We start from the raw sequence: 25775 nt of genomic DNA on the forward strand, positions 1-25775 counted from the left end.
CAAGCACTCAAGTCGTTCCCTTGCACCCGACTGGAGGATGGTGGGCTGCGAGAGCAAGTGGGGTGCAGCCCCCTTACTCCTTGGTCACTCCCTGCCACCACCAGCACAGCCAGACCCCTGCGCAGGGAGAGCAGCTCGGGGTTGAAAAGGTGATGAGGGCCTTTGGGGACACTGAGCAAAGGACATGCCGCCTCCGGGACGCCCTTCACTCTGCACACAGAGCCCTTCTTAGGTGAGTGTTCGGCCAGCGCCCCTCGCACAAAGCAGCCGCTGTGCGCAGACCGCGGGTGGCTCATAAAGGGCTCCTTATGCAGCGCCACCGGCACAGCCCCAGAGCCAGGCTCCGCACGGCTGCCCCGCCGGACGAGAGGGAAAAGCCTCCCCAGGGGCAGCAGAAACGCAGGCTGGGCTGGGGTGGCCAGCAAGGCTGCGTCACCAAACTCCGCAGCTGGCCCGTGCCGACTGCGGCAACAGGCTGGGATGCAAACTAGGGAATTACGGGGTAAATATTTATTCCTGCGCGGGAGGTGTCCCAGCCAAGATGGACACTGCAAATGGGGTTTTGCACAGGTTTGCTTCTACCCTCTAAACCTTCAGGTTCGACACGACTGGACTTAGTCACTAACACTCATGTCACTGACTGCTAATGACAGTAAACGTTTGCAGAATTCACTGCAAGAAGGACATGGCAGTGTTAGAGTGAGTCCAGAGGAGGGCAGTGGAGCTGGGGAAGGGTCTGGAGCACAAGTCTGAGGAGCAGCCGAGGGAGCTGGGAGGGCTCAGCCTGGAGAAAAGGAGGCTCAGGGGAGAACTTATCACTCTCTACAGCTCCCTGGCAGGAGGGCAGAGCCAGGTGAGGGTCAGGCTCTTCTCCCAGGTGACAAGAGGAAATGGCCTCAATTTGTGCCAGTAGAGGTTTAAATTGGATATTAGGGGAAAATCCTTCACAGAAAGGGTTTATCTTTATTCTTCATTGATAAAGCAATCCTTGTTTCCACGTCCTTTACTTTGTTTTACTTAAGCACAAATCATTGCAAAGCCTCCAGCAAAATTCCTAACTCCCCAATAAAATTCTGCAACCTCATTTCGCCAGTGCAAACCTGAAAATATATATATTAACAAAAATACTACATTTTCGTACCAAAAATACTGGTTGATATAATAAGGATTTTCCAGGGGTGGGATGGCTTTAGCTCACAACCAGCCTCCACCACAGGCTCACCGGGCATCTCCAGCCCCATCCATATGGAATGCCATCGCTTGGAAGGCCGGGGCGTGCTGTAGGCAGGATTTTCCCGGGTGTGCAAGGTGCCCTACACCGGGGCTGATGCAGGACGAAGCCTCGCTGTCCCTCCCGTGTCCCGCGGAACGATCGCGGCCGGCGCGGTTTGCCCCCTGCGCGCCGCCGTAGCCGTTGCCATGGCGACAGGCCCAGCGGCCCGAGGCCCGCCGAGGCGCCGGGAGCTGCCGCGGAGGCCTCAGCCGGGGGCCCCGTGCCCTGCCTGGGCATGAGGCGGGCCCGGGGCCGCTGTCAACCGCTTCTGCGGGGAGAAGGTGAGGGATGGGAGGCGGTGGAATGCGGGAGGGCTCTGCGCGGCTCTCACCAGCGTGGCTGCCCGGGAGCTCGCTCACCCGGCCTGGCCCCTGGTGCCTGCCCGGGCGTTCTGGTGCTTCTCTGTCTGCCCTGACAGTCACTTCACGCCTTGTTTTCTATATTCAGTGTTTTCTGGAGCTGGGTAGAAAGGTGTGCCGGGCATACCCACAGCGGGTTTTGTAACAGGTGGCTCAAAGTGATGCACGAGCAAGTTTTCAGCCTAATGAGGAAAGGATTACATGATTGGTAATGATTTCTCATCAGTGACGAGCCAGTTGCTATGTAGCTACTGAAATGGTGAAGGCAGGCAGATACTGCTAATTACTTCAAAGGGTGAAGTTGAGAATTTTTTATTCCAGCCTGCCTGTTGATAAGACGGTGCTGATGAGCATAAATTACATTCTCTGCCATTCTTACCCACTCCTCTACCAGCTGACCCAAAATGACATTTCCAGCCCTTTGCCTGGGACTGAAGGGCTGTTGGAATACCAAGGCTGGAATTGTCCTGCTCACTCTTTCAGCACGTTGCCATGCTTGCCCTCTTCCAGCTCTGTGTTACTGTTCTGGAACTGGAACTGTTATCAAAAATACCACAAGTGAGCCAGAGACCTCCTCCTTTGCTTTCATCACTCTCCTGTGCACGTTAGTCAGACTAATTGGAGTTGTTTGTAATGTAGATGTTAATTTCACATCCTCTTTAGTTACTAAGGAAGGATGAGAGTGCTTGAGTCAGCTCAGGTCCAGCAGAGCTCCTTTGTGCTGGTTTTGTGATGCTGCCCCTGATCTACTGACTGATTTGCTCTCCCTGGTATCTTTTGCACCCAAGTTTTCCACAAAGCAAAGTACCCCAACTCTCTGTTGTTAGAAACTCCTCCCAGCTCCGTGGCAAGTGAAAAGCAGGAACTAATAAACAAAACTGAAAAAAGGAGAAATCGCTTCTAAGCTCAGAACTGTTTCTTCTCAGATGTGTCATCATTTTAGTTTCTCTAACTCTGTCCACCTTGGACCATATCCCCATCACCAGGGCTCAGCTACAGTACTTTGGTTTTTTAATTTTCCATTTTTGGTTTCTGTAGATGAATATCTGCAATAAACCTCATAATAAGATAGCTCCAGAGGATTTGGGTGAAGCTGTCCCTGAGGTGAAGGTCCAACGCGCTCGAAGAAATGGCTGGAGCTGGCCCCTGCACCTGTTCCAGATCATTGCCTGGCTGCTGTTCCTCTTCTTTGCACTGGTTGGCTTTGGAATCCTGGTTCCTCTCCTGCCCCGCCACTGGCTGCCCGCTGGTTATATCGTATCCTTGGATCAAGCCCTAACCACTCTCCTTTCCAAAGAGTCTGTATGGTCTAAGAAACTTGGACCAATGTCAGCAGGCTGTACTTGGGGTCAGATTCTGGTAAGTAAAGGTAACTTAAACTCCCTGTGCTAGGAAGGACGTTTCTGTGAGGCAGAGTAGTACATAATGAGGAGGGATGTTCCTGTGGATTTGTTGGTTGGTTTTTTTTCCAGGGGATGTTTATTACAATGCAAATGCCCGTGTCAATAAAGTTCAGATTAACGTGCTGCAATCAGTTATGCACCAGTTTCTAATTCTAAGCCATTTATTTCTCACCTGTGTGGGATTTGTGTATTAAGGATTAAAATAGATGTGTTAAATCCTTAACTGTCTACTTCAGTGTCCAGGAGTTTGTTTTATCTACCATTTAGTTGTTCATCTTACTGCAGTCTCCATTGATCCTGCGGATGCAAATGTGAGAGAAAAAAACTATCTGGGGCCTCTGGCCACCTTCAACCGTAACCAACATGCACATGTCATTGAGAACCATCACTGCCATGTCTGTGATGTAGATGTGTAAGTATCTTCTCTTTGCTTTCTACTGCTCTGTCTTCTTCACCAATGCACTTCACCATCAGTCATTAATGCCAGACTGTAAGTTTTGAAATTGAGCCCTGAAGTGCTATAGCTCAAGTTAAGCTTCATCCTGTGGCAGGGTTTAGGAAGTTGGGTAGGGGCTTTCTGTCAAATGTGCACAGGGTTTTGTGTTTTATTTCATTGCTCGTGTTGTGTGGAGAGGGCTGTGTAGTTGTGTAGTGTTCCATGTTCCCTGGATGTTGGTATTTGACCTAACAGTGTGTAACTACTGTGTGTGTGCTTTTTTCTGGCTGGATGCTGACCAGGAAATGCTTGATTAAGATCATGCTCTGTAAAACTGCTGAAGGTATTCAAGTAAGAATTCAACAATATCCAAGTTAAAAATAATGCAGTGCATTGAAAGGTGATTTGTACTGTTTGGGATTGTGGTCCAATAATGACAGATATGTCTGGCAGTTTAAGTACTCCTGATGCAGGTTTTCTCACTATTACCAGGATCTCTGCTGCAGTATTCCCCTGTGTCTGAGTGGCTAAAAAAGTCCTAGTAGTGAGCTGGTGCTGCCTCACTAATGCCACCCTTTCTCTGTCAGGAGTGCCAAGTCAAAGCACTGTGGAACTTGCAACAAGTGTGTGTGTGGCTTTGATCATCACTGCAAATGGCTCAACAACTGTGTGGGAGAGAGGAATTACTGGTAAGAGCTTGGTATTGTTACAGAAGCACAGCACTGCATCAGTAATGTGGCTACTTCTCTTTCCAAGGTTCTCAGTCCAGTATCTCAGTCCAGTCTGTACTTAGCCACACAAAATCACTTCTCTTTTATCCCCTGGCTGAAGAGAATCAGTCATGAGAAAACTAGATGGAAAATACGAGCATAATAATGACATTCAAATAACCATGGATAAAAATCCTATACTTAAGATGCTGTAGCTGAACATACAGGAAAATTAAATCTATTAAATCCATTAAATTACAGAGATTATGAGTAAAAACAGAGAACATAGTCTTATTATTTGGTATTAGGAAAAGCTTGCAGGATACTAATTGGGTGTCCTTAGTGCTTCTGAGAGCTGGAGTAGGAATGGAACCATGATGGTGCAGTTCCAATGTGAAACAACCTGCATTCAGATCACGTGCTTTCCCTATGAGACTTGCCAGTTGGCAGGATTCACAGCAGCATATAGGGACCTCTAATCTGTGCCAGGTTTCAGATAAGAATAAGTAGACTATCAGTGATGCTTCTCAGTTTACTTTGCTGCACTAAAACCCCGTGGAAAGCAAAATGTTGTCGCTGGGTGCCATGTTACACTGCCTTTAGATTTTGTGCAGGGAGCTCTTTGTCTATCCTAGATATACTTGACTGTTTTGTAACCATGGTTGCACTGAAGGGTCACAGTTTAGTCCCTCAGGGTAACAAAAAATAAGTAAAACTCTTCAGCAGTATCTATCATAAGTGTAAGAAAGCGTGACAGTAATTTGAGATGGCTGTCTTTATCTCCATCTTTATTAGAGGCCGGGATATTGAATTGTATGTGTGATGTTATTGAAGCCACTGAGACCTCTCTCTCCCCCCTTCCTGGCAGGCTCTTTTTGAATAGTGTGCTGTCTGCCATTCTGGGCCTGGGGCTTCTGCTGCTCGTTGCTTTCTACGTCTTTGTGGAGTTCTTCGTTGACCCCACGGTGCTTCGCTCTGACCAGCACTTTGATGGTACAGCAGTGCTTCAGATGAGCATCCTGGGAATCAGCCAGCATATCTTGATGAGGGTTTGGATTCTGTGAGCTCTTCCACTGAGGAGGAACTCCATTTCTTACTACTTCAATTTTATATTTCTGTTAGAGTGTCTCTGTTCAGCTGGATGGAATGTCTTTCCTTACAAAGCTAGCTGCTGTTCCTAAAGGCTCTGCAGGGACCAGATTTCTTAGGCCTCCAGTGCACAATGGGTGTGCAGCTACTTTTGAGTTAACCAGATTTCCAGCTGTAAAGTTTAGTTAGAGATATTTCATACCTGGACAATCTACTTATCTCCAACTCTCTTTGTTTTACAGCTCTGAGGAACCACATGGACCGCTGGTTTGTGTTTCTTCCTGCATCTCCTGTTGAGACTCAGGCACCTGCCATTTTGGTCACAGCTGGGATTTTTATTCTGCTGAGCCTGGTGACCGTGATCCTGCTGGGCCACCTCTTGACCTTTCACATCTATCTCTGTAGGTGTTTTGCTCCTGTCATCTGCACCTCCATTTCATTTTTGCTTAGCTTATACTCGTCCTGTATTTGCTTTGTGTTCTCCCACGTCACTAATGTACACCCATTGTGGAAGACTCCTATTGAAAATGTACAAAATTGGGATTTAACATTATATTTCTGAGTTCCCCCAGTACCAGTTAGGCTTATCAGTGCATGTGTACTGTGGGGCTTGTGTGGTGGTTGGGCCTGTGCAGTCATGTTTAATCTATGTTATCCTGAAACTGAAAGCACATGGGAAAGTATTGATGAGGCCAGGTGGGATAAACTGGTCAATCTCAGTTTGGTACCAGAGATGACAGATTCAGATTGACTCCACAAATGGGCTTTGTGAGTCTCCTCACTGTGCTCCTCAGTACTTCTGTTGTGTGAGAGAGCCTGATTGTCCCTTACCCCAGAGAAATGAGCTAAATTTCTGATTGGAGCACTGACGTCCAGGTTAAGGTCCCTTTATGGAAGTTGTACCATATTGATACAAGAAGACTTGTGGAATTCAGAAGAGGCTTTCAGAAAGGCTCCTCTTTGGATCTACTGCTTGTTGCTCTGTCAAGAAAGAATATTTATGTTTGTTTATGTATAGATGGACATCAAAAACCTTTTGATTAAATTATTTTTGACCTTTTGGGTCTCAAATTAAGCCAATGTTTTTTGGCTGCTGATGAAAGTCATGAGAGGGAAAGATCTTACATTTGGTTGGTAGAAAGATCTTACAGTTGGTGCTGCCAGAACTAGGGAAGAAGGGATGTGGTGGTAGAGAAGTGAGGACAGGAGTTACAGAGGATCCTTGGATGGATTTTCAGGTTCTCAGTTAACAGACCTGCAGATGCCAACACAAACTAGGTCAGTGCAAACCAGCACGGCTCCAGAAGGAAAACAGTTGCACTGCTGAAGTGTAGTGTTTGATAGGTGAGTGTTCCTCAGCTGCACTCCGTGAGGACATTGACCATCAGTTTCCTTCTAGAGCCTTTTTGAGCTTGACTGAAATTTGGGCACACTGCAATTTTACTTTCTTGGCAGAATTAACAGTTGCCTTTCTGTGTTAATGGCAACGCCTGGAGATTGGAAAGGTCAGTCTAGCACTGTAGAAAGACAAAAGGCATAACACAGCTGGGGCCACTCCAGGAAGGTTTCTCCTGGATGAAAAAGGATTATTCAGTTTAGTGGCGTTATTTATCCTGTCATTGTGTGGAGCTTCCACAAGAGGGTGCTCCCTGCTTGAGATAGTGACGTGCTTTATCTGTCACAAACCTCCGTGTGTGCTGCTAGTTCTGCTCTGGGCTTGGGGAGTTTTTGCTGCTCTTGTCTTGAGGTAATTATTTTTCCTCTTTCAGAATAAATTTGGAGCCAAATTAACTTCTACTTTTGGCCCAGTTTTAAATCTTTATTACTTATGTGGAAACAGAATTATTGCTAATTTTTTTAAATTACATTATATATAATCTGCTGCCCTAATGAAACTGGTCCCAGCTGTGCACAATGTCTTGTGTAAGCCCTTGCTTTAAAGAGGGATGTTTTACCACACTGAAGCCTGTACTGTGTGCTACATATGAGTGTGCATTGCACTTACCACTGCATTTGCACTTACAGCTGGCTTTTAGGGAGATAGACAAAGTATGTCTGAACTTAAACTCCTCTTACTTCAGACCTATAATTGTCAATACTCCCCTCTGAATGATTTAAGGTAGACAATGTTGTAATTAACTGTCTACCCCTCTTTTGGGATTAGAAATACACTTTACCAATTCAAATGCAATTACTGTTGGTCAGTATTTCTTCATATACCTTTTTGTTTTTAAATAATTAAATTACAGAAATTAAATAGCAGCCCTGTGAGTGGTACTTGTCCTTGGGCTTCCCATAAAAAAAGTGGCTTAAGTCAGGTATGACTATGAAAATTTAGCATCTAGTTTTGTTACAAGTACAGTGAAAATTTCAGTTATTTTCCTGATTTTAAAAAGGAAAGAAGGGAAATAGGTTATTCTCAAAATAGTAGGTCCATGTATTCAAAATTACTAGTCTTGGTTCAGACTCAGTTCTAGAGGCATTTGGTGGAGCATGGCACTTCAGAGACTTGGAGTGAGGATATTCTTTTTTCTTCAATACCAAGAGGCCGATAGCAGAATAAAAAGAAAACAATAGTAGACAATATAGGAAAGCATATAGAGTTATTCACAGACTGTGATTATATTTTGTGTGTTACGTCCTGCAGTGTTTTCTGACCAAAAAATGCAGTATTTTAACTAAATAGCTCTATTAAAATATTTTAAAAGTTACACTGTAAATATTCAGAAACCAACAAACTCTAAATTAAAAATGGTTGATAGGCCTTTGCTTATGAAGCAGTATTCTGTTTTTCAAAGAAAGCAAAGGGTGCCATTCTAGGAGCACTTGCCAGCACCCTGCACTGTCCCTGTTAAGTAATCATTTGGCTGCAGACTCACATTCATCTCTATGTTCTCTCTTCCTGGCCAAATGGATCCTGACTTTTTATTTCTTCATAAAGTGATTGCTTTAGCAGAGGGGCACCTCTCCTCTGCTCTCCCCCACTTCTCTGTGAAGTAGTCTTGTGTTCTGGGCATGGTTTTGAGAGGTAAGATATCACTGATACAATTGTCTTCAGGTAGAGAGAGGATTTTGGTCCAGATATCTCACCTCCTAGTCATCTCCTTTAACTGCTGTGCTTCTGTAAAAAGGAGGAATTGGTGGAATGTCTGTGTTTTGAACCCTCATAAGATTCTGGGTCTCAAGTTGCTCAGAAATGTCACATGCTTTTGGTCATTCATGGAAGCAGATGTGTTTGCATGGGGGACCTGGAGAGCTCATAAAGTCAGGGACATGTGAACTCTAGGCACATCTGTTTGGCACGAGGCAAACTGTGCATTTGATGCTCACTGGTTTGCACATTAAGTGTCTCAGTCACTACAGGACACACTAGCCTGCTCAATTTCTTCCCTCCATTTAGCACCACATACCTTCTGATTGCTCACCGAGCTTTCTGTGCAATACAGATCTTACCCCTGTTGGGCACGAATAATGGATTTGCTCTGAAGTGAACTGAACAAATTACTACAGTATAGAAAGCTGTACCATTCTGTGAGACTTAAGAATAGCTAGACTGTAAGAAAGCATTGTGTGACAGGATATAGTAGGATGTACAGTGCACAGGTACTTTTGGCTTAGATTATCAGATTCTTCATGTTTATAGTTACTATCTGATTGTATAGTTATCCAGACTGTTCGTATAAGTGCAATCAGGGAGTGGCCTTTCCTGTGCTGACAGGTCTCTTTCTTCCCTTTCAGTGTGGCACAAGCTGACTACATATGAGTACATCCTGCAGCAGCGTCCCCAGCAAGGGCTGGACAAGGCAGACAAGAAACAGGAGTCTGGTTCCTCCCAAGTGAGACCCAATCAGGTACTCATCCTACTTTCAGTCCATTTCTCAAAAACATCCTCGCTTATCTGCAGTGTAAACCTTGCTTCACTTTCTTGAGCTCCATATTTTAAAGGCAGTTGTTAGAGATAGGACTTCAGAGGTACTTTGATGGAGTTGAGTAGGATGTGAGAGAGTGAAAGGCCTGTAATTCCATGAACACTTTAGGTATAAGCAAGTACTGCTTTCAAAGGAATCAATCCCACCCACTCTCTTCCTCCACCACTTGTTTTGGGCCCTGCACTATCTCATTTCTTCTGCCAACACAGCTGTTCGTTAGGACAGGGTGGGGTAACTCATCTGAGTAACAATAAACTTTATTAAAAAAATAGGTGAGCTGGCCCAGCTCCCTCCCATTCGGTTCACCAAGCAGGCACATAATTGTCTGGCTCAGCACAAATGAGGGTGACTGAAGAGTGAGAAGAATCTTACCCCTGAAAAGGACAGGACCATCTGTTTGGGTGGCACTGCACATCTTGGAAGCTTGTGTGAGCAGTCATGACTTTAAGTGGGTCAGGCTCTAAGTCTGTAGAAACTGGGGCTAATCATTGAGCAGCTAATAATACCAATAATTTAACCATCTTCAAAGTGAAAAGGACACCAGTTTTTCAGAAATGACCCAGATATCTGCTTTTCTTTGAAATAAGACTGTATAGTGATAAGGGTCCTTGTTATTACTGTGATGTTTATCTCTGTAAAAAGAGTTCTACAAGCTCTTAAATGCTGCTAGGCTCTGCAGAGGCAGATGTAGTGGACTCTGAATTGAGAGGTTCAGTGTAATTTATTTTGCTACAAGCCAAAATAAATTATTTGATTTACTCAAATTTGGACTGGACACATTTTGTACCGACTTTAGCAGGGGATTGAACTGGAAACTTCCAGAAATTTCTCCTAGTCTAAATTATTCTGTGATTCTCAGTCATGTGTAACTTTTCATTCTATGCAAGTAAATTATCTACTATACAAACAGTTTTGTATTTCATAAGAAATTAATTAAATACAAGCTTTATCAAAGGATTCTGTGTAGAGATACTGGGATCTGTCTGGATTCATCCATAGTTCTTCCCTATCAAAGCAAAGGGGAAAGTGAGCTCATTCAGTTTTGTATAATATGAAGTCCCTAGCTTTTCATATATATTTTTTACTGTTTTGGAAAAGTTGAACTTTCAGTTTAAACAGAGGTTTCCATGACAACAAAAATATTTGGCACTTTGTTTCACAGAGCTTTGCTTACTATGAAAATTAAAACAATAATAAAGCATTAGCTCTAATAATCCAGTTACTGAATTTTAATTGATACTGAAAATGTATTTGAGCAGGGGTGCACTTCATGTGTGTGTGCACATTTGGGATGTTGGCATTCAGTGATGTTCTCCTGTCTGCACTGGTTCTTATCTAGATGTGTGTGAATATGGTTAATTTGAAGCAGCAAGCCTGAAAGGAGCAGGGTGAAAAGGAGTTTGGTTTTTGAGGACTGCAGTTAGTACCTTGGGGAACAAGAAAGACTGGATGATGCCCAGTAACATTGTTAAGAAAAATGTTAACCCACCAGATTTTCCTTGTTTCTTACATAGCAACCAGAGATAAACACAAACAAATAGATTGGAGTAGGAGGACACCAAGTGACTTGCCTTTTGTAAGCTGTGTTGAATACAGCCTTCTTTAGCTTGAACACTGCAACCCTTTGTAATTGATCCAACATGTTGTAAGCATAAAATGGAAATCATCCTCTTCCCACTTTTGTCTGAACTGCTCATTCATTTTAGGGACTAAGAAGAAACATGCATTTCCCTTTTAATGCTTGTTTTTGAGCCTTTTTCAAGCTTGGATGTTGGTTTTGGCTTCAGTTTTCCACGTTGGTCTGTGGTTAAGTCTTCGGCTATGTTCAGGTTAAAGGATTCTTGTTCAGGATAAGAGATTCTTATCTACTTGTAGGATCCACGAAGTAAAAGCCCTAATTTTGTACATATAAGTGTTCAGATGTCACAAAAAATATAAACCAGTTGGACACATTGAGCCTTTGCCTCTATTACCATACCTAAAGCAGCATGTGCAAGTAACCGTTTTTTCTGTAGTCATTTGCAGTCCAAAGAAATATAAACTAAAGCAAACCCTATGCTTTAATGCATAATTGCATTCATGCCAGGGAGCTGGCTTTCATATGAGGCCAGCTGGGATGTGATTCTTCTCACATTTCTAAAGCTTTGAACTTGCTTTGGAAACTGATTCAGGTTGGTGAGGTTTGATTCTAAGTAATAAACATTTTACTCAGCTTACTAATAAAGATTTTACTCAGCTTCCCCTACATTTTCAGTATTGTTTCTTTCCTCCAGTGTCAGCATAAGATGAACTTCACTCTCACCCTCAACACTTGCAACAGACCCACTTTCCCTGGAACAAGAATATTTTTTTCCTGTTCAATTCTGTCTCCCCTCCAGCCAGATAGCACTTCAGGCTTTGCCGTCACTGAAGTGGTTCATAAGGACAGCTGCAGTGAGCAAGGGAACTGCATCCATCCTGGGCTTATAACCATGGACCTTGGGGTGGTCCCAGCTGGAATTTGGTGAATGATTTGTGTGAGGGTAGAACTTGGGCAGTCTGTCCATCCAGTAGTCTGCTTTGAGCAGGAGCAGCAGCTGAATCCTATGTTTTTCACAGCCCAGCTGTGAAGGGTGGTTTGTCTTGATGCTGCAGAGGGAGGATGTTGATTGTCCTGCTAATGCCTGGGAGCAGAGGGAGCCTTAGGCTCTGTGCTGTTACTGTAGTTTGTGTCACACTGTGAGAGAACATTGTATTTTCTACTGATTGAGTCTCATTTGTTTTTGCTAATCAGCTCTACTGCTTTACTTTCATTTATGTGGCTGCTTTGGTTCTACATTATTTATAGAAGGCTGAAATGAACAAAATGGATTTAAAAAGGCTCTTTCATTCCCTTCTTGGAAAGAAATTGTCCATGTTATTCTCAAGATGAATCATTTATTAAACTCCCATGAAATGCCAGTCCTGCAATCCTGTTTGTGTGCTGTGGACATTGAGTCCTGATTGTTTTCAGTTATTCTGTGCAGTGGGATGTCTCCTGCTGCAGCTCATTTCAGCCACATCCTGCTTCCCTCTGAACAGACCTGCTGCCTGTATACTCACAGTGACACGAGACTGTGTCTGGTCTCATCCCTTGTGACTCAGGTGCATGAGGCCTGAATGTAAATCTTGATTTTAAATGTCCCCAAGGAGCTCTGAGGACATATTCATGCACACTTGGTGTTCAGTTGGTGATGAGTGATGATCTGACTTGTGTTACAAGTTCTGATTGAAATACATGTAGTAAATTTCTGCAGATTATTAATCTTGCACTTGGATAAATTTTTAAATCAGAAAGTCACATATGTGATTGCTAAACCAATTCCCTTCAAACGTTATGTTACCACCTATAAAATGGCTGAATTTTTTTTTTTCATTTGCCTTTCCTTTTTTTTCCTCACATTTGAAATGACTTCTTGGCTGCCACCGAATGTGTAGCTCCATGGATTCTTTTCTAGTTCAGAGACCGTTGCTTTGTATATGAAGTTTATACCACTTTCCCCACATGCTTCACTTTCCATCTTTACCTCTAGAAATATTGATTTTTGTGCCATTTTACCAGCCTGTAATTCAATATTGCAAAGATCTTCTGCAGCTCTTTGCGGCTGGCTTTCATTTTTAATGCCTTACATCAGGGAGTGTCATCACCAGGCTTCTCACTGCTCTGCTCTTTTGTTGATTGTTTATGAATTTGTTGAAGTGCAGAGGCCTTGGATCTCTCAGGAACCCATTTGTGGCATGTCCAACTTTGACTTCATTTTCTCAAATTTGCTGATCAGGCTGTTGAAAAAAATAGGTCTTCATGAGCTTGTTTAAGCTATTTTTGAAGCTAACGTCATTTAAAATCCCTCCATATTAACTTAAAAGTTGATTTAAAATATCCTTATAGTCACTGCACACTAAAATACTTCTGAAGAAGTTCTCTTGATGATTATTCAAGTTTAAGAGCAGCTGATAACTAGTGTCAAGGTTCTTCTGAGCATGGTTTATCCTTTCTTGATAACAGGGCTTCATACCCTGCGAGCCTTGGTACTCTGACCATCTTAACTGGGTGCTTTTGAGGGAAAACTGGGGTCCTTTACTGTAATGCAGCACTTGGATCCAGGAGGCTTATTCTTATATGTATCTGAAAATAAACAGTTTTCAAGCTCAGCTGTCATTACACTGAGTTCATCTATACCTGAGGCAAATAAGCAATATATCACACCCATTTTTAAAAATCAGCAGGTATTTGCCATACAGATTCACACAAGAAATAGAAAACACTATGTTTTTCCTTTACATTGCATGCTTCAGTTTTCCTCACCTCCATTTTGCATTTAAAAGACATTTTTTGCATTCACTCCATAGCTCCTCAGATTGAACTGTGTAACTAATGGAAGCTTTAAGTGATGTTTTGAATGTGGTCCCAAAAAATGACTAAGCTGATCCCTGTAAGTGTGATTTGGTTTTAAGTAACATGAAATACTGACTGGGCTAAATGAATGAATCAAGGACTTCTAATTGTGCTGCCAGTCTTGGTTTTCCATCTTCTTAAGCAGCAGTTTCTGGCTGTGCTACCTGTAAAAACAAAAAATGTCTGGCACTGGAAAAAGGAATACATCTGTTATGAAAATCCCTCTTCTCCCCTCTGTGTTCTAATTAGTCTGAAAATTTTTGTTTGGTGCTTTTTTTGTTGATTTTATTTTTTTTCAGGAAGCAGACTTACTGTCAGATAATCCTGGCTATACAGACCCTGGAATTCAAGTAGAGGAATTCTCAACAGTAACTTCAGGAAAAAGGTGAGAAAATATTCTCCCAGCAGCATGTGTGGTGAATGGGAAATTGTCATCAAGGTCACTGATGGGCCCTAAGACAAAAGTACTTAGGAGGATAGGGAGCACCAGTGTTTTGAGCAAGGTGTGGTGAAATCTTTGAGTTTGAGAAGGGTAAGTACCTGCAGGAATATTTGCCTTCCCTCCCCTGGGGAAATGTCATTCCTAGAATATTCTCTTTAGGCTGTTTTATATTAAATATTTTATATGAAATTGGTTTCTATTAATTGTTTTATATTAAAATTACATTAAGACTGCCTGATTTGTTCTGTAACTCCTAGAGCAAGCTCATTATAGTTACATGATTTCAGGTTGTGGAGAGATGGATCAGAATAGTTACAAGTTGATAACACAGGAAATCACTGGGTGGGGGGAAACAGTATCCTTGTCTGTTAATCCTTTCCTGTTAATTTGTGTCCCTTGGGATTTCCTTCTTATTTTGCATAATTGTGCAGGAAAAGTTCTCCTGCCTTTTGCTGGGAATGCAATGTAAGGTGTGGGAGGCTGTGGTCAGGCTGATGTGCACATGCAAGCAAAGAGAGCATCAGACTTAAGTCCTGTCTTAGGCAATCACCTTGTGTGTCTGCTGTGTTTTTAGCTTTCCAAAGCTCTATGTCCACAACCAAGAAGGTGACCCCAAGCAGAGCTCATCCCCTGAGCCCCCATCTCCTCACTCTGCAGCCCCTTCTCAGGTAAGGAGGATTTGCCACACACCCAACCTGCTGTCCAGTCTTAAGCTAGAAAATATTCTTGGACTTTGGTTGTACATGATGCTCATTATTTAAAGTAGGAGGAATTTAAAAAGAGGTAGCAAATGAAAGAGCTGTCTCATTATTTTGGGCTGGTGAAGTGACTTCCCTTCTCTTGGGCTGCTTGTTTTCACAGCAACAGAAGAAAAGAAGAAAGAAGATGCAAAAAGCTTCTTCCTCAGCAATGGACAGTGGATCTAAAGCACATGCTACACTTTGGCCCTCCTTCCCTGATCCCCAGTCAGGTGAGAGTGCACCAGTCAGCTTCTCTGCTGAATTTTGTATAAATATGTTTATGATTTGCTTTAATACTAGTGGATCAGCCATAGCAGAGTTCCTGGGCTTGTTGATGTCTTTGTGGAGCTGAGATCTCTCTCCTTAAGCTTTCTTCTCCCTTTATTTCCATCTGCAGAGCTCCCAACCATGGCTGCTTCCACCTCACCTTCCCACAGCCTTCACCTCTTAGTTCCAGCTTTTCCTCTGAGAGCTGCTGTGCCCCCCAGCAGCATGGGCCTCATCCAGGCAGCAGGACCCCCAGCTGACTATCACTCAGAGTCTGCTGAGTCCATGGATGAGATTCCTGTGGCTCAGACTCACCTTGGGAGCACAGTCCTTCCTGGGCCTCCTAAGAATAACTCAAGCAACTCTCAACATTATCCCTTGTCCACAGACAATCCCAGAAGAATCAGGAAGAAGAATCTGTATTCTGAGCACAAGGTAAAAAGGAGAAGCTGCCATCAGGACAGACGTGTGGAACGAGACCTGGAACTTTTTTCTAAGATTCCTGCCGTGTTTGTAAGTAAGAGCAGTGGAGAACCTCTTGTCCCTCAGCCCCAACCCAGTGAGAGCACATCCGAGCCTGACCACAGAAAATGCACCAGCAAGCAGCATGTGGGCACACATGATCCATGCTCAAAGGACATGAGGACAAGCACCACAGCGGCCTAGGGATCATCCTTCCAAAGCCATGGCCTTCGGGAGCAGCGTTAGTGCTGTCTGGAGGCCTACGGGACTCACCTCTCACTGTGCATGATGTGCTGTCAGGCTGCAGTGAGACATTTCTCATCTTCAACCAAAGGCAAGAGGCAGCAAGGTGGCAAACCTGAGGTAGACACGTTGCTCAAGAGAGCTCAAGAGCTTTCCCTGGGAAAGGGCCAACCCCTCCTGGTCCTCTGCACACTGGTACTGGAGTCACTTCCCAGGAGAGTGTGTGGGAAAGAACAAGGCTACACCTCTGCCATACCCTGTGCCCTGAAAGCTGTACTTCCTATCTGCCTACACCCTGTCAGTCTTTGGATCATGCTTAGGGGCTTCAGCACATGGTCAGGGAGAACTTCAGGATTGCCCCATCCCTATACCACTTTCCACTGCGCACCCTCAAGCCAAGTCCGCCACCAGCATGTCCTCTGTAAGGCAGCATAGTTCAACCTGCTCCCCTTTCCCAGCAGTCTGCAGCGTTCTCGTCGGAAGTTTTGGGATACAGCAGGTCCTGAAACCTTTCCAGTTCCTGGGCTACCAGATCTGTATTAGTCCACAGCCAAGCTTGGGGTGTGTGTAGTGCAGAAAGATCCCACAGCAGACAGTGGGGCTCATGGGCAGTGCCTCGAGCCGCAGCACCTGTGCTGGGGGTGAGCAGTAGAGAGCTGTCTGGGCTGCCATCCTACAGCACCTGTGCTCTCCCTACCCTCATGGCTGGCCTGTGGTCACACTCTTTGCAGCTGTGGCCAGTGGTACCTGCTGGCAGCATGACCCTTTGCAAAAGCAGGTGAGTGTGGACCAGCAGACATGGCACTGGGTGTCTGCAGAGACCAGGGCATTGCTCACCAATGGGTCCCAGTTAGACAAAGTCCTTCCTGGTGTTTCTCCTCATGTCTGCTGTCATCCAAGGAAACTATGTCCTGCAGTAATGCTGGGCTCATTGTTTTACAAGGCCAGCTGTCCCTCCACCAGAAAGCATTGGTAATTTCTCTGCAGCAGGTGCCCCTGAGCAGACCTTGTGTGTTTTCTTACTCTGTCCATGCAGAATCAGTCCCAATATCATGTATGGAGCTCTTTAGTAGCTCTGGCCACAATAAAATTTTCTATACTCTTTGCTAAATAGTTTCCTTTTTTGTGCAGCTGTTGCTGGCTCTGCCCAGTTGATAATCCCCAGGCTGTTTGGTTCACTTCTCCCTGAGCCTCTGGAGTCCCAGCAGGGCTCAGCAATATAATTGGTGTGGGGGTGACAGCAGTCCCCTCTCTGCAGGATCTTTTGGGTGTTAGATGGGAGTGTCTTCCCTGAGGGGTAGGGATCAGACCACCTTCGCTCTGAGCTGTGTAACTCAGCCTGGTTTCTGTGCTGGAGCAGGGTGAGCACCAGAGAGAGGAGGCCCAGCCAGCTCTCCATCGTGCTGCAGAAAAGCTGCTGTGCTCTTTGGACCGAGGTGAACTGGGTTTCCTGGACTATCAGATGTTCAGGGTGAGAAGGGTCAGGCATGTCCTGAGGTGCCAGGTTTTGGGCTCAAGGTGGGAGGGAAGGGAATGTCCTACAGTTCTCTGGGACATGACCCTCTCCAGGAGCCTGGGGCTCAGCCTGAGGTTCAGTGTTTAGTCCTCCTCCCTTCCCAGGCTGTGCTCACCTGTCCCCTGGAAACTGAAAACAGCCTGTAAGCCCTAAATTCTCCTGTCACAGACAGAGACACCCAGCTGAGAAAGGTCTCTGCTCCCAGCACCCCCAACAACCTGTGCAGAACTCCATCCTGCTGGGATGCACTGGTTCTGCCCAGCCCTGCAGGATTCTCTGCAAGGTGTGGGAGCCCACACTATTTGTTGGAGGCCAAGAGAATGCCCTGGGAACCCTGGGCAGGCACAACCTTCTGCTGCCTTCAGCTGGAACATTTGCTCCACTCTGCTGAATAACTCAAGGCTGCCAAACATGCAAGGCTGTGTCGGTGCATTGGAGCAGCTGGGTACTGAGCCAAAAGCCAGGCTCCAGCAGGGCAGGCTCCCAGCACTGCCAGTGTTGGACTCCAATCTCCTAAACCTCATGGGCAGCAGGAGGATTATGTTTGCCACAGGGTGGCTGAATTTGGCTGGTGTTTATGTTTCTGCCACAACCATATCATAGGAATGCTGTTGAAGATGCACAGTGAGCACCCAAGAGGGAAAATGGTGAGGCTGAGATGGTTTTAGCTCCTGGACTCTCCTTCCCAACCTTGCCCTTGTCCTCTTGGGCCTTTAATGCTGATACCATGCTGGTTCAGGTGTCAGTGGCATTTCTGCAGCTCTGCATGAGGAAGGTCCATAACAGACCTGTGGCAGTAAGCAAAAGGAACCAGTCACATTAGGGTGCTGCTGCAGAGTCCAGCATGTGGGCAGAGCAGTCCTGGCCTCAACACCAGAGGGATGCAGTGGCCACAAATTGCAGCCCAAGACAATAAGAGAGCTGGGTTAAGGTCCTGACAGCACAGGTCCTGATGCCTTCAGCTTCCCATCACTGCAGACTCATTGAGATCCCCAAGCATCTTCTCCAGCACTAAATAGAAGTTTTTTTGCCAGGGTGTTTACTCTCCCATCAGCTGGAGGCAGTGCCCTGGACCAGCTGTTTCCACCACAAGACACTGTGGCTTTCTATCAGGAAGAAGCAACAATTTGCAGGATGACAGCTTTCCACAGTCCTCTAAAATCACGTCACAGTCCCTGGCCACTGCCTGGCAGCTGTGCCAGACCCCGCCGTGCCTGCTCCAAGCCTCCACCTTGGCATGGGGTGCACGTCGTGCTTACTTTCATCTTTGGGCCTGGCTCAAGTTTCTTTGTTTCCTCTTTGAAGCCAAGGGGAGCTTCCTTTGAGAAATGATTTTGTGTGAGTCTGTTCCTGTGCTGCTTGTGACACGTCCTGAGAGCATCTCAATGAGCTGCCTTGAGTTGCAGGGTGGGGGAAGGGACTTTCCTGCCGGAGGATGGGGCTTTTCCCCCCGTCCTGTGCCCGGTGCCGTGCATGGCATGGCCGCAGCTCGTGCTCGGTGGCACACCCGGCACGGACACAGCCCGCCTCGCTCCCCGATCTCGCCGTTCATCAGCCGCAGCTAAGCCCCGCTAATGCCTTGTGGACACGCTGTTGCTGGGGTGACCGTGTACATATTGCACAACCTCCGAAACACTTCCCTCTGTTTTGTAGCAACTCGCGCTAGAGAAGCGGCGTTCCCGCATAACCTCATCCCACCCCAGACGCGGCCGAGCCAGCGACTCATTCCTGAAACGGGATGACTGCCGGCAGGCTGCGGTGCCCAGCCTCGGGAGAGGCGGGGGGCAAAGAGGATGAGGGTGAGCACAGAGGGTGCTCTGAGGTTGTGCTTGTGCCCTCGTGCAAGATCTGAGCTGCACCCAGTGCAGTCACAGCACTCCGGACTCTGTGAGGGTGGGGAGAGGGACGCAGTCCTAGCAGGAATCAGCCCAGCAGCCGAAGCTGCACCTCAGGGATGCAGCTGTGTGTGAGCCTCGGTGTGTCTGGGGTGAGCGCTGGAGTATTCGGCTCATTGAGGTCCCTGGGGCAGGAGACAGCCTGGAAACATCCTGACCTTGATTAGAAGGGAAAGGTCCCAGGGGAGCTGAGCCCTGAGCCGAGTGCATGCTCCTCCACCACATCACAGAACCTGTGCAACCTCTCTCTCAATTCCTGCCCGTCCCGTGGGCTCCGGACCAAGTCACAGCCTCCTCCCGGGCTTCCTTTTCCGGGCTGCATCAGGAACAGCGGGAGCCGGCCAAGGACCATGCTCCATCCCAACAGGGCTGTCATGGTGACAACAAACGCACAACAAACCGCAGCCCTTAGGAACCGAAACCTGACCTGCTCGACCGGACCCCGTGGGCAACTCACCAGCCCCCACCTTGCCCGGCTCTCCCCATGTGCCATCGCTTGGCTCTTCGGGCTCTGCAGCCCCAGGACCAGCTGGAGTTCCTGCAGAAGAGCTGCCGACATGCCCAGCTCCTCCTCCACCTGCCGCCGGCTGGGAGGCTCTGGGCTCCCACGCTGCCCATCGCTGCCAAGTCCTGCTGGACGCTCCCGCCGGCATAACCTGGCTCCTCTACGGAGCTGTCAGCTGGAAGCAGAGCCTAAGACACCTGCTTTGGTGGGGAGCTGCAGGGCAAGTTAAGGATAAGGCTGTTCCTTCATCAAGACTTAACCACCCTCCCCGATGTGGCACTCCCAGTTATTCTGCTGTCCTTAAACCGGAGAGAAGTTGACAGCTCTTTCCCACCTTCTGCAAGTGGGATGACACCACTGGGACCTTGTTGGCCTGCATGGAGGTTGGTCTAAATCCCCACTTCACAGCCAGGCACTGTCACCTCTGAGCCTCTGCACTTTGGGACCTGCTTTCATATGGGACCTGCTTTCATATTGTATGATGAGCAGGAAATATATGTGATCAGGAGAGTCCTCCTGTTGTCACCTCCTCCATGCAGCTCCCAGGCTCTCTGACCATGTCTGAGCTCTACCAGGACAAACTGGAGAGAGGAAAAACACTTCTTGGAGAGAATCTGTCTGGACTCCGGCATCAGACAAGCCTCCACACCTATCCTTCCCACCCTGGACTGTCCCCTCCAGGATGTCCTTTCCGCCCTGCCTCTGGCTGGGCTGTGAAAGAGCAGCTCCTGTGGAGCCCCCAGTGAGGGGGGTCACAGGGCTGATTGGGGGACAAAACAAAGGGGTCCTTCATGTGTCTGACCAGCTGGGGCTACCCAAAGTGGCCAGGTGCTGTGACACACCTGCAGCCTCTGGCACCAGCCCTGGCACTCACCTCTGAAGTGGGAGGCAAAGTTAGTGATCCCAAACTCCCAGAGCTGTCTGGTGGTTACTTCTTGAGGTCTACAGACGCTATTTCAAGAGAGAACCAGTGTAAGTGGGTTTCTCATGGCTTTGTCCAGTCAAGAACTGGCATCAATGTCCCAGGAGAGAGAACGTGCCCCTCAGCCAGGAGAGGGAGGTTGTCACCGGGGCTGTACCCCACAGCAAAAAGCTCTGGGTGCAGGAGCAGAACTGATGTCCCAGGACAGCTCAGCCATGAGGACACCTGTGTCTGTCCTTAACCTGTGGCTTCTCTACACAGGGACCAGGGCTGACAGACCACAGGGTGCTGTCTTGACTGTGTTGTTTGAGCCACTTCCCGGTTCCCAAAGGTTTTGATTTGCCCGCAGGACCCCCATGGCAGCAGCAAACTGGACTCTGTGTGTCCTGGCTGTGCACAACTCCTGCTGATGCTGCAGCTGATCATCCGTGATGCCCTGTGCCCGTGGAGCAATGCCAGCAGAGCACGGGGATCAAAGCGGGCTGTGGGCAAACAGCTGAGGTGGGGCAGTGAGTAAGGGATGTGGGTTGTGTTGGGGCTCCATGACAACCACAATATTTGGGTACTGCCTCAGCTCGCAGCACCCACTGGGAGCCGTGCGTGTGGTCGTGCTGCAGGCTGCCAGGGTGGGCAGCGCTGGCATTTGGCTGCTCCAAGAGTGTCCCGCTGGGCCACAGGTGCTCACCACAGTCCCTGGCACAGAGTGGTTGGCATTGTCCTCTCAGCCTGGGCAATGGCCTTGCTCCATGGTGTCACCAACCAAGAGGACAATTCCTCTATGGAGGGGCATGAGAAAAGGCTGTTAGGTAAAGCACAGCAGGGCTGCGACGGGGAGTCTGCTGGGAAGGTGGCGGAGAGACCTCGTGGATTGATGGTGGAGCCTCTGGGGGTGATAAAGGGACCTTGTGGGACAACACTGGGGCTTTGTGGGGTGATGGAGAGACGTTGTGGGGTGTAGGAAAGACTTTGTCGGGTGCCTGTAGGGTCTCGTGGGGAAGAAGAGAGGCTTCATGGAGTGGTGGAGGGTGTCCCAGGGGTGGTCCGGGTCGGCTGCCCAGGCTCCGTCTCCCCGCCCCGAGGGCGCTCCCGCCGTGCCGCGGCCCGGGGGAGGCGGGCGGGGGCGGCCCGGCCCCTCCCGTCGCCATGGCGGCGCCTTAAACAGGCGGCGGCGGCAGCCCCCGCCCGCCTCAGAGCGCGGCGCCGGGAGGTGAGCGAGTGACCGGGAGGTGAGTGACCGAGCCACCGGGACCCCCCGCACCCGCGGCCCCTCCGATGCCCGTCCCGGTGCCACTGCACGGAGACGGGGGACGCCGGGGAGGCGGGCGAGGGTCATCGCTGCCCCGGCATCCCCCAGCCGCGGGCAGTGATTTGCCAGCCTGGCGCGGAGAGCCCCGGCTGCTCTCTGCGGGTAGTGCGGGCCCGGGGCTGCGGGAGCCCGCGGGAGCGCGAGGTGGGGAGGCGACCGGAGGCATCCCCGCCCCGCCGCGCCTCCTTAGCGACGGTCGCCAGGCAACGCCCATCCTCCCTAGCGACGGTCCTAGGGACCACTCCCCGGCCCTCGCCGAGGCTCCGAGGGCCCATCCCGGCCGCTCTCGCCCGGGCACCCACCGGGCGAGGTACCTGCTCTGCACCTCGGGGTGTCTGAGACCCCCCTGTGTACTGGAGCTCTCCCAGGTACAGCCACTCCCGGCCCTGGCCGAGATGCTGTGGGAGCTCGTTGCGTGGTTAGGGATGCTGAGCAGGCAGGGCGAGGCTGGCGAGGCGACGGCAGGCGGGGAGCGGGCATGGGGCAGCAGCAACAGTGTCACCAGGGGGTGCAGAGACCTGTCGGCAGCTTGGCACCCTGCAGGACATCGCGCTTGGCCCAGCCCTCGGGGCTGGGGTGCTGCCTGCTCCACACAGGGGGATGCAGGCTGGGGAGAGGTGGGGCTGAAGGCAGGCGGCGGTGCCGGTTCTCCTGATCTGCGAGAGGGAGGAAGGCGGACGCATTGCGTCATTCCCGGAGAGTACTCCCGAGGGGACAGGCTGATGCACTCACTCCCCGCTAGCCCCGGAGCCGACAGCCTCGCTGCTGACAGCTCTCGACTGGGAGCCTCCATTCCCCAAGACACGTTCTTGGCTTTCGGCCTCGGGGCTCATCCGAGGCTGCCGTCAGCCCTCACCCCACGCCCGAAGGCGCTGCCAACACCCCGATCCTGCTGCAGAGCCTCCACCCTCACCCTCACCTTCCTCCTCCTCCTCGTCCTGCCCTCGAGGGCCTGCAAGCAGCCAGCTGAGCTCTGCCGTGCAGCCAGAAGGAGCCTAGGTTGTGACAGGTCCGTCTGCCCCCTGTCCTGCAGCCATGGCTGGGAATGCTGAGATGGCATCCCTGGAAGAGAGCTTCCGCAAATTCGCCATCTACGGCGACACCAAGGCGACAGGGCAGGAGATGAATGGGAAGAACTGGGCTAAGCTGTGCAAAGACTGCAAAGTCACCGACGGCAAAAGCGTCACCAGCACTGACGTGGACATTGTCTTCTCCAAGGTGAAGTAAGTGACTGGGATTCTCAGGGCCTCCAGCCTCCTGGAGGGTGGGGATGCCTTTGCAGTATGGACAGGGTGATGGTGTGTGGGTGTTGAATCCCCACAGAGCTGTGCTACCCCTGCTGTGTGCCCAAACTGTCCATCTCACTTGTCACAGAGCTGTGGGTCCTGTCCTGTTGTGTCCCACCTTCAGGCGGGACATGTGGCTGCTTCTGCAAGACCTAATAATAAATTAACCCAAATTTGGGGGTGGGAGGCTCAGATTTGATGCAGAGACCATACCCCTGCTCCCACTGCAGGCATTAGGTGGGCCTGGCTGGCTCTGCTGGGTTCCCATCACTCAAGAAGGTGCCACAGGGAGCAACAAAGGGTGCTCAGGGTTGTCCCATGTGATGTGCCCCTTCCCTGGGCCTGGCCAGCCAATGCCCAAGCTTGAGGAGGACTCTGGAGGTCACAGGGGCAGCTTGAAGGGCTAAAAGGCACCTGGATCTGCTTTTAGGGTCCCTGGGGATGCAATGACACTTCATACATCACACCAGGGTGCAGGAGCAAGGATGGGTGGAGAACCTGCTTCCTCCACACGCTCTCTCCAGGCATTCCCTTGTCCCTGGGCTGGATCAGGAGGAGCTGAGCGCCAGGAGGCTTTTAGGATGCAGGAGGGCAGGTTGCTGTGCTGCCCCAGAGATGAGGACCAGGAGCTCAGGGGAGAGATGTTCTGTGCACATCCTTCCAAATTTGACTGGAGGATTGATGCCTGCCAGGGGAGAGAGGGTGCTGGGCAACCCAGACAGTCTAGGACCAGTGGGAATGGATGCACATCCCCTCCTGAGACCTCACCAAACCCTAGAGCACTTCCATGCACCCTGGTTTTTGGTAACAGGGACTTCAACAGCACGTGGCTGAAAAGCTCCTGGAGCTCAGCACCAGCTGTGCCCAGCCCAACCCATTCAGCTGTGGCTGAATTTCAGAGGTGGGTGAGGGGCCTGAGGCTGGTGTAGGACAAAGGCAGGGTCTCTCTGATGCAGCTCATCTCATTTGGAGGCACAACCCAAAGACGTGCTGGTGGCAGCCTGAGTTTTGTGCTTGCAGAGGGAAGACAGCCCGTGTCATCAACTATGAGGAGTTCAAGAAGGCGCTGGAGGAGCTGGCCCCAAAGAGGTTTAAGGACAAGAGCAAAGAGGAGGCGTATGAAGCCATCTGCCAGCTGGTGGCAGGGAAGGAGCCCATTAACGTGGGTGTCACGGTGAGTGAGGAGCCCCTGGGCTGCTGGGAGCAGTAGTGATGGCCAGGAGGGGAGGATGGAGCTGTGCCCTCAGTGCAGGTGCTTTCTAGGAGGCCCCATGGCCCTGGGTGGGTGGGGGGACCTGGGGGCACAGGGGGCACAGCAGTGTCTTCAGTCAGTGTCAAGAGCTTGTGTGGGACAAGGAATGGAATGTGTGTGGGGCAAGGAATGGAATGTGTGTAGGATAGGGATAGAGCATCTTCTTGACTCACATCTCCCACCTCCCCACTGCAGAAAGCCAAGACAGTGGGAGCCGTGGAGAGGCTGACAGACACCTCCAAGTACACAGGCTCCCACAAGGAGCGCTTCGACGAGAGCGGCAAGGGCAAGGGCAAGAGCGGGCGGGAGAACATCGTGGACACCAGCGGCTACGTCAGTGCCTACAAGAACGCGGGCACCTACGACGCCAAAGTCAAAAAGTAGGGACGGGTGCCCGTGGCGCCACCGGCCCGGTCCCTGCGCGCCGGCCGTGGGGTCGGTGCTCGCGTCAGCCCCGGGACGTGTCCGTGTGACGTGGGGCTCGGGAGGCTGCGCTGGGGCAGCCCCGGGCTGGCGGGATGTCGGCTGCCCAGCGCTGGTGGGACTGGGGAAGTCGCCGGGCCGCGTGCTCTGCCCTAGCGCTGCGTCCATCCCACCCTGTGCTGTGATCCCCTCGCCGCTCCTGTGTCCCCCGTGCTGTCACCCCCAGCCCCACACCGTACTAACAGCACTGCTCCTCAGGGCTCCCCCGCCCGCCGGCACCCAGACCTTCCCTACCTCAGCCCCGGCTTTCGGGGCATCCTCCCTTGTCCCACCGGGGACCGCAGCCCGTCCTCCCCTCCCGGGGACCTGCCTTAACCCCGCACCAGTTACACCACAGCCGCCTCCTTCCTTCCCCCACGGTGCCCTCGCCACGAGGCTGCCTGACTTTGCCGCTTGTCCAGCACCTCTGGAGGCTCCGAGCCTGGGGTGCCGGAGCTGCCGGGATGCTCCCGGCCCAGCCCCAGGATGCACCCCGGGAGAGCTTCGTGTTGCCTGGCCGTCGGCAAAGGTCTCCGACCCGAATCCCCGTGGCCTCCTGCTGCCTTCGTGAAGCCCAAACCAAAGGATGCTGCAGACCCACGCTGTAACCCGGCTCTGCAATAAACCCCGTCCGCACTGACGCTCCGGTCTGGTTGTGTTCATGGGCCGAGCAGCCGCAGCCCCTCTGGCCGCTCGCCCGGCCGGACAGAGGGGGCTCGGCCGGCCACGCCGCCCCGGGGCAGCTGTGCCGGGGGCTCGGCCCTGGCCACCGAGCATTTTGGCAGCTCCTGGCTGGCCCCGAGTTGCCTGAGCAACCGCAGGCACACAAACACGAGCGCCTGGCTCCCACTCCCGCTCTGTTTG

The 25775-nt window shown here is 50.0% G+C and overlaps 2 protein-coding genes across 3 annotated transcripts; both read left to right on the top strand.

The window, feature by feature from the left end:
- The first annotated feature begins 1410 nt into the window (after nt 1–1410).
- ZDHHC1 (zDHHC palmitoyltransferase 1) lies at nt 1411–16878 on the top strand. 2 transcript variants are annotated; one of them, XM_085071644.1, is made up of 11 exons: nt 1411–1554; nt 2671–2889; nt 3272–3447; nt 4059–4160; nt 5050–5174; nt 5513–5671; nt 9009–9121; nt 13913–13998; nt 14630–14723; nt 14917–15025; nt 15193–16878. In XM_085071644.1, the coding sequence occupies exons 2-11, from the start codon at nt 2671–2673 to the stop codon at nt 15726–15728; spliced, it is 1719 nt and encodes a 572-aa protein (XP_084927770.1). In that variant the 5' UTR covers nt 1411–1554; the 3' UTR covers nt 15729–16878. The 2 variants fall into 2 exon arrangements, with proteins under 2 accessions (XP_084927770.1, XP_084927771.1); XM_085071645.1 differs by having other exon boundaries at nt 15451–16878.
- Nucleotides 16879–21706: 4828 nt separating this feature from the next.
- On the top strand, nt 21707–25551 carry TPPP3 (tubulin polymerization promoting protein family member 3). Its single transcript, XM_085071646.1, has 4 exons — nt 21707–21831; nt 22945–23134; nt 24218–24371; nt 24645–25551. The coding sequence occupies exons 2-4, from the start codon at nt 22947–22949 to the stop codon at nt 24831–24833; spliced, it is 531 nt and encodes a 176-aa protein (XP_084927772.1). The 5' UTR covers nt 21707–21831; nt 22945–22946; the 3' UTR covers nt 24834–25551.
- The last annotated feature ends 224 nt before the right edge of the window (nt 25552–25775 follow it).

Source organism: Lichenostomus cassidix, chromosome 11, assembly GCF_008360975.1.
Source record: "Lichenostomus cassidix isolate B80296 chromosome 11, HeHo_3.0, whole genome shotgun sequence".
NCBI lineage: Eukaryota > Metazoa > Chordata > Aves > Passeriformes > Meliphagidae > Lichenostomus > Lichenostomus cassidix.

Excerpts from the sequence above, each read along its gene's own strand:
- ZDHHC1 (XM_085071644.1), top strand. The coding sequence starts at position 2,671 with ATGAATATCTGCAATAAACCTCATAATAAGATAGCTCCAGAGGATTTG. Across the intron at positions 5,175-5,512 it reads CTCTGACCAGCACTTTGATG|CTCTGAGGAACCACATGGAC; the intron begins GTACAGCAGTGC and ends TTTGTTTTACAG. Across the intron at positions 13,999-14,629 it reads ACAGTAACTTCAGGAAAAAG|CTTTCCAAAGCTCTATGTCC; the intron begins GTGAGAAAATAT and ends CTGTGTTTTTAG.
- TPPP3 (XM_085071646.1), top strand. The coding sequence starts at position 22,947 with ATGGCTGGGAATGCTGAGATGGCATCCCTGGAAGAGAGCTTCCGCAAA. Across the intron at positions 23,135-24,217 it reads ATTGTCTTCTCCAAGGTGAA|AGGGAAGACAGCCCGTGTCA; the intron begins GTAAGTGACTGG and ends TTGTGCTTGCAG. Across the intron at positions 24,372-24,644 it reads CCATTAACGTGGGTGTCACG|AAAGCCAAGACAGTGGGAGC; the intron begins GTGAGTGAGGAG and ends TCCCCACTGCAG.